This window comes from Otolemur garnettii, unplaced genomic scaffold, assembly GCF_000181295.1.
Source record: "Otolemur garnettii isolate 467f Iridium unplaced genomic scaffold, OtoGar3 scaffold00044, whole genome shotgun sequence".
NCBI lineage: Eukaryota > Metazoa > Chordata > Mammalia > Primates > Galagidae > Otolemur > Otolemur garnettii.
Window position 1 is genome coordinate 8,971,175 of NW_003852439.1, and position 7,711 is coordinate 8,978,885.

General features: G+C 56.1%; 1 protein-coding gene across 1 annotated transcript in view; it reads right to left on the bottom strand.

Moving 5' to 3' along the window:
- Nucleotides 1-323: 323 nt before the first annotated feature.
- Nucleotides 324-7,711, bottom strand: part of PRSS27 (protease, serine 27) — a 10,044-nt gene continuing 2,656 nt past the window's right edge. Inside the window, exons 2-7 of the mRNA XM_012805693.1 lie at nt 6,231-6,257; nt 5,504-5,666; nt 4,375-4,646; nt 2,992-3,161; nt 2,422-2,592; nt 324-392 (exon numbers count right to left, since the gene is read on the bottom strand). Of these exons, the coding sequence (XP_012661147.1) occupies nt 324-392; nt 2,422-2,592; nt 2,992-3,161; nt 4,375-4,646; nt 5,504-5,666; nt 6,231-6,257 (872 nt within the window). The remainder of the gene's footprint in view (nt 393-2,421; nt 2,593-2,991; nt 3,162-4,374; nt 4,647-5,503; nt 5,667-6,230; nt 6,258-7,711) is intronic.

The following is a 7,711-nucleotide window of genomic DNA, read 5'->3' on the forward strand; positions in this document are numbered from 1 at the left end:
CTGGCTGTCCAGTCTGGGTCCTGGGCTGGGCCAAGGGCTCTCAGGGCCTCTAGATCTACTGGGCAGGGCTCACCCTGCCCCTCCTCAGACTCTGAGCCTCTGGCACCACCTTCCTGCCATAGGGGCTAGGGGACCACCAGCCATGTGGCTCCAGGAAGCTAGAGGGCAGGGCAGGTCTCCCAGACTGCGTTTCCCAGATACTAGGCCTTCTGCACAGCCCTACCTAGAGCCTTGCAGAGCATTGCAAGGGGCAGGTAGTACCCTTCCTTGGCATCTCTCCCTTCCCTTTCCCTATATTATTGGTGTCTGAGGGTCTCTATCTTCTATCCTCCAGAGCTGCGAACGGTGGCTGGCTGGTACCTCACCTTGCAGATGTCCATACCAGCTGCATCCTGTGGGGAAGGTGGGGGGGCCTGGCTTTGGGGGCTACCTCCACACTTGTGAGCATCTGAGTGCCAGGTGGTGGCGTGGGGGCACTTTACCCTCAGACACCTCCCCAGCGCCGATGTTCGCAGGCCTGGAGTTCAGCTTAGGGCAGGCCTGCCTGTGGTGACTCCTGACCAGGTTTTTAGGCCAGGACTCCTGGCCAGAGTTTTCCTTCCTTGGGCTCCTAGGCTGATGTGGGTATGTGGTGTGGGCATGTGTGACCTGTGCATGTGGATTTCTGGTTGTAGCCCCCCTGGAGGGTTGTCTGGCTCCTGCCTCACCTGTGGATTGCTGTGGTGGCCCAGGTGGCCTTTCACTGGGCTTAGGGAGGTGGCTCCAGCTAACTCTCACTTGCCTTCTGTGCCCAGTCTGTGCCAACCTGTCCCTTGTGTTCTTCCTGCAGCCGAAAGGGCTCTGCTGCCTCTGCCCACCTGGCAGAATGAGGCTCTGCTTTGTAGTGGCCATGTGAAAAGTTGCACTTGAACTGCACCCCCATCGGGGTGGGAGAGGGAAGCTACAACAGAACCTGGGACATTCTCTCTTCACATCCTCCAACACTAAGCTTGGTGTGAACTGGGAATCAGATGGAATAGACTGCTTTCCCTTTATGCCCATGTCCCTGCAGAATGTTCTCCAACAAACTCCTACAGCTGTCCTGGGTCTTGGTGGGGTGGGGCAGTGTCCTAAAGCTGGCCTTGGTCCTGGTCTCTGGGAGACTTCCCTTTAGAGATGATCTCACCTCCAACCTCCCCTAGGAGTCCCACTCAGCCACACAGGGGTTGCCCTTGGGGTCAGCATGGCCCAACCCACCCTATCCCTTCTGCACCTGCCTTCCCCTCAAGACATAGCTGTACCCAGCTAAGTGGGAGAGTGGCAGGGGAGATGCCTTATGTTTTGTTCCCAACTGTCTCCCCAGGGCCAGTGCCCAGCAGGTGTTTGGTAATTGGGTGTTGACGCCTTCCCTGCACTGTGCAGGGTGGGCTGGCTGTGTGTGCACAAATATGCCTTGTATATCTGGGTTGTGAGCGTGGGTATGCACACATATGAGGGGCATGGATGTGCACAAGGCGTGAGTGCATGCCATGTGTTCATGGCTGGCCCTACCTACTCTCCCCCTCCCCCTGGACTTCCTGGTGGGAAGCCCAAGCTAGGAAGAGAGGAGCTGGAGTCAAGGGAGAACCTGCAGTCAGGGGAGAACCCAGGGTACAGGGCACCCCTAGACAAGGCCAGGGCAGCAGCAGTGGGTGGTCCCCCCCCCCCAATCCTTGCCTCCTTGCATGGGTCAGAAAAGCACAGGGTGCAGGCACTTGCCCAAGGGGACAGCTGTCATTGTTTTCTCTGCTGACATAACTTAGAGAAGCCTGGGGTGATGCATCAGCATCTTTCCTCCTCCCACTCCTATCCTTCCACCCTCCTCCCCTCTCCCCTTATGAGGCTTCTCTTCCCCCCAACCCTCCTCCATCCTTGTAAGACACTAGCTATCCTGCCATGATCTTTCTACCTGTGTCTGTCTCTGTCCCCAGTGCCTAGCACAGGGCAGCCCTTGGCAGATGCTCAGGATGATGAAACTAAGGCACAGGGTGGCAGTAAGATAGCCTGTTAGGGGGGTGGCTGGCATCACAAGGACATTGCAGCCTTGGGGTCCATTGGTGTCCTTGCCTTGGGTTGCCTTCTTTCCCCCTGGGAACCCCGCCCTCCGCATCTTCCCCCACCCAGGCCACCTTCTTCAGCCCCCAGAACCCCTCAAGGATCCCCACATGATAGCTGGCATGGACATTGGTTTTTTATTGGACAGTGAACATAAATAACTGGGCATTTGAGAGAGGGGAGGACAAAGGCTACTTACAAAGGGATACTGCAGGCTGGGAGGGCTCAGAGGTGGGTGAGCATCACCAGGAGGACCAGAAGGACAGAGGGAGCAGCCTGGGAGGGAGCAAGGTTATGGCGAAGGGGCTGCTGACCCCGGGGGCCTCGGTTCTGGATACTGGACCCAACCCGTTGGAACTGCAGTTCGGGAATGATCCGATGGATCCAGTTGTGGTGGGAAGTGACCCGAATATAGACGCCAGGGCGGTTCTGGCGGGCGCAGCCCTCGCCCCAGCTGATCACCCCAGCCTGCATCCATGACTGGCCCACAAGGCACACTAGGGGGCCGCCGGAGTCGCCCTGTGGATCAGCAGAGGTGCCATGAGAGCCCACCCCAAGTTCAGTGCAGCCCAGAGGCAGTGTCAGTGTCAGCAGATGCGTACACCTGTGTTCTACTCTGCCCTGCCTCCCTCCCCTTCCCCCAACCTTCTTGGCTTTCCTTTTCTTAACGAGGGTGCCCATTTCTCTAGTGTCCCTGGATCATCTGACCTAGTCATCTAGAGAATGTGTGTTGAAAATGCAGTTTCTTGCAGCCCCACTGACTCTGACCCTCCTGGGGTATGGGGTTCCAAGAATCTGCTTTTTCAAAACAAGTTTCCCAGCTGGTTGAATGCTTAGTTCATGCAGCTGGGGCATCATCCCACCTAGACTGGGGCCCGCAGGCCAGGGCTGAGTCCCTGGAGCCATGTTGGCCCCTACCTTGCAGGCATCCTTCTTGCCCTCAGCAAAGCCAGCACAGATCATGTCATCCTTGATGGTTTGGGGCTGGAAGCCAGACTCAGCATCTTTGCTGTACAGCAGGTTGCACTTAGGCGTGCCAATGATGGGCACAGCTAGCTTCTGCAGGATCCGAGGATTGGGCAGGCGGTCTGGGGAAGGGTGAAGCACCCTGCAGTTTAGTGGGCAGTCTCTGTGAGGACCCATGGCCCTGTCTTTTTTTTTTTTTTTTTTTGAGACAGAATCTGGCTCTATTGCCCCAGCTAGAATGCAGTGGTGTCATCATAGCTCTCTGCAGCCTCAGACTCCTGGGCTTAAGTAATTCTCTAATCTTGGCCTCCCAAGTAGCTGGGACTACAGGCACCACCATGCCTAGCTACTTTTCCTATTTTTTTTTTTTTTTAATAGAGAAAGCATCTTGCTATATTGTCTTGGCTGGTCTCAAACTCCTGGCCTCAAGTGATCCTCCCATCTTGCCCCTGTAAGTGCTGGATTACAGGTGAGAGCCAAATTGCCTGGCTTGCACCTCCCCACCTTGTGCTGATGTTTAGACCTCTCCTTGCTCAGGGCTTTGTGGACCAACTCCTTCCCTCCCTCATTCTTTTTGTTTTGGGGGGGCGGACAGAGTCTCTGTCACCTAGGCCTGAGTGCCATGGCATCATACCTCACAGCAACCTCAAAATCCTGGGCTCAGGGGCAGCACCTGTGGCTCAAAGGAGTAGGGTGCTAGCCCCATATGCTGGAGGTGGCGAGTTCAAATCCAACCCTGGCCAAAACCCACATAAATAAATAAATAAATAAAACAAGAACTCAGGAAACTAGTTTGTTAAAAAAATCCTGGGCTCAAACAATCCTGCCTCAGCCTCCGGAGTAGCTGGGACTACAGGTACCTGCCATGATGCCCAGCTGGTTTTTCTGTTTTGTTTTTTTAGAGACAGAGTCTCACTTTATCACCCTTGGTAGAGTGCTGTGGTGTCACAGCTCACAGCAACTTCCAGCTCCTGGGTCTAGGCAATGCTCCTGCCTCAGCCTCTCGAGTAGCTGGGACTACAGGTGCCTGCCACAACGCCTGGCTATTTTTTGTTGCAGTTTGGCTGGGGCTAGGTTTGAACCCACCACCCTCAGTATGTGGGGCTGGTGCCCCACCCACTGAGCCACAGGTACCAGCTGGTTTTTCTGTTTTTAGTAGAGACGGGATCTTGCTTTTATTCAGGCTGGTCTCAAACTCCTGAGCTCAAGTGATCCACCTGCCTTGGCCTCCCAGAATTTGAGAACACAGGCACCCTTCTTTCTAAGCACCACGATGGGCCTTCCATCTCTTCCCTTCTCCAGGTATGTGTCCCATTCTCTCTAGGCCCCCCTTACCTTGCTCACTGGGGCTGCCCCAGCCTGTGACCCAGCAGCTTGTGCCTGTCTCAAAGATGACTGAGGGGTCAGGCATGCACACAGGAAGGATGTAGTCGGTGAATGTCACTGGTTCTTCCAGCTCCACCAGGGCCACATCGGCACTGGAGGCCATGCCCTGGTACAAAGGGTTGCTCTCTACCCGCTTCACCCGGGCATACATGGCATGTGGCCCTGGCCTCACCAGCTGCCGAGCCCCCAACAGGACCTGGTACAGGGATGTTTCAGAGGTGCTGGAAAGAGAGCAGAGAGTTGTCCCAGGGATCAGGCAGCTGGGAGGGGCTGGGGGTGCTCCTTGTCCCACCATGGTGCCTGACATCTCTCTCTGCACATTATCTTATCTTAAGGATGTCTTCTTGGGGGGGGGGCAGCAGCTCCAGACAGTGGAACCTGAAGCCTTGATTCCCCTCCCCACCTCTGGCCCCCAGGTGACCTGGGGCAAGTTACTTAGCAAGTTTTCTGACTCAGTTTCCTCATCTGTAACATGGGGACGGCAACAGCCCTCCCTGAAAGGCTTGCTGTGAGAGATGAAGGGGGGGCCTCCCCCACAGGGTGTTGCAAAGCCTTGCTCGAACTGTGGGCTTCTGGCAGGTGACCTACACTGAACCTGAGCTTCTGAATTTTATAAGAATCCCAGGGCTGCGAGGAAGAGAGGTGCTTGGGAAACCCTGTGGGTCTGGGCCAGGGTAGTGGGGAGTAGGAGGGACTGGGTTTGATTGCACAGGTGACCATGGACACCTAGAAGGGGAGGAAGGAACTTTTTGCCCCAGTACTTGGGCTTATTACCGGAGTCACAGCCAGGAAGAGAGTATCCTAGTTTGAGATAGGAGAAGCCAGGGTAAGGGAGGAGCCTGCCAGCATAGCAGGGACAGGGCCCCAGGTGTGACACAGTGCCTCATTGGCAAGACCGGCATCTGAGGAGCGAGCCCTTCTGGGCTGGGAGGAAAAGGTGGGGCAACGATTGCAGCTGCAAGTCAGCCCTGGGGTTGGAGCTAAAGGAAGCCAGTCTCTGGCTGGGACGTGGGCCAGTGCAGACAGCTGCTGTGGTGGTGCTGTCCACGGTGCTGAAGAGCCGGGCGCGCATACTCACTTGGGGAAGCAGTGTGCTGCAGTAAGGACCCAGCGCTCTGTGACCAGGCTGCCCCCGCAGAAGTGGCTCCCGTTGCGCTGGATGCTGACCTGCCAGGGCCACTCACCCTCCATAGCGTCCTGCCCGCCCACCATTCGGTTCAGCATCCGTGGACGCCCGCAGGCTGGGGGGGGACACAGCAGGGGTGGGGCACTTGCTGGAGTTCTGCTCTCTGTGGGCCCTCCCCTAGTCTAACACTCCAGCCTCCACTTTCTGCTCCATCCTCAACCCCCTGCCCTGAGCTGCCCATGATGCTGGGGGATGTGGGGCCACAGCATGGGCTTGGCCTCTGATGCAGGTAGACCCTCCCATGTACCTTGCTGCCTGCCCTTGGTTGTGGAGAGTGGCCTTAAGTCCTATGTCTCAGGGCCCAGAGGGGTTGAGATAACATGTCTCAGGGTCTGGCACAAAACAGATATCAGAAGGATGGCTGGGGTGTCACAGCCTCTGGGAAGTAAGTAACTATTGGAATGGTCTCTAAACCCTGCCCCTCTGCCCCATACCTCAGTGTGTGAGACCTCCCACCTACTTCCGGGAGTCCAGTTCTGCAGAGCCACAGCCTTTCCTAACTTTGGGCTTTCCTGCACATTCATCATCCCTTCTGGATGTCTGTCTCCCAGCCAGTTTTGCAGCTCTCAGCCTAGCTACTACCTCCTGTCCCTCCCAGCCAAGGGCCTGGGATGCTTACCTCTTGATATCTTGGCTCCCTGAGTCCCTGGAAGTGAGAAAAGGGGTGAAAAGCCAACTGCCAGGGCCTGTTCCTGCCCTCCTCCACCCCACCAACGGGCATAGCCCCTGCCCTCTTGCCCTCCCTTGGCCTTCTGAGGGACCTCAAAGGAAAGGCTAGAGATCTGTTTTCTCCAGTCCTGAATCTGCAGTGTTTACAGGCTCAGACCTGGTGTCAGAGTTTATCTGCAAGGGCAGACTGTCTCCCTGCCACACAGGTTGAAGATTAGGAAATGCCAGTGAAGGGTTCCTGTGGCCTGATGTCCCCTTCCCATCCTTGCAAGGATCTCTCCCTCAACACCCCACACCCATCCTTGTCTGGAAGGGGAGGATCTGGCTTTCAGCCGTGGCACTGTGGGGCCCACCTTTCTCCCCAGAGCTGGATAACAGGAGGCCCAGGGACCTCCTCTATATTTCAATAATTGGGCCCTTTCTCATGGTCTGTTCTGGAGGGAGTAAATCTACTTCAAGTTCTTCCCTAAGTCACACTTCAGTTCTGAATCTATAGTCCCAGTCTCCTGCGCTCCTCCCTGGTCTCCGGTGGGGGCCAGGGGGAGAAGCTGGCCCAGTGACCACCAAGAGCCAGCCTTCCCAAGACTCTCAGAAATCCCAGCAGGCTCTGCAGCTAATGCCCAGGACCCCCTGCTGGACCATATGTGCCCCATCCCCCAAGGTGAGGGAACAGGCAGATAAATGAAGAATAGGGCTGTTCTGGGGAAGCAGGAATGGGGGACCCATTTTCCAAGGTTCATTGCCTCCCACCCCTGTGGGCCTGGGGGCAAGGCTTGTAACTTGACCTATACCAAACACTAGAGACTCTAACAGGGCTGCAGTCCACAGTCCAGGGACAACAGCATTGCAAGGGAAATGCCTACCCTCTAAAGAGACTTTTCACAGCCCCACACTGTGGTTCCTGGGGCAACGCTGGGTGGGGGTTTATAACAACCACCTCTCCACATCTTGGCCCTAAGCCCCAATCTTTTCCCAGGCCCAGAGGGCAGGGCTCCTTCTATTGACTGGGTCTTCACTTTGACCAAAAATACTAATACCATGGAGTTGAGGGGCCGTGGGAACAAAAAATGGCCATGGGGCATCTGAGGATCCTGTGAGATTCTTGCTCTTGCTGCCACACTCCTTGTTAGGAGTATGCTCCCCAACACCAGCTCAGGGCAAGGATGCTGAGGTTGAGGTTGGACCTTGGCGTGGCAAGGAGAGGGAAGCTGGATGGGGGCAATAGGAGCAGGTGGCCCCCGGGGGGGCCCAGCAGCCAGAAGCAACAGGAAGTCTGCCCTGGATGCTCTGCTCTGTTCATGAAGTGTCCTTTGTTTTTTTCTGTTTTTGTTTTTGATTTTTTGAGACGGAGCCTCAAGCTATCCCCCTGGGTAGAGTGCCATGGCATCACGCTCACAGCAACCTCCAACTCCTGGGCTCAAGCGAGTCTCC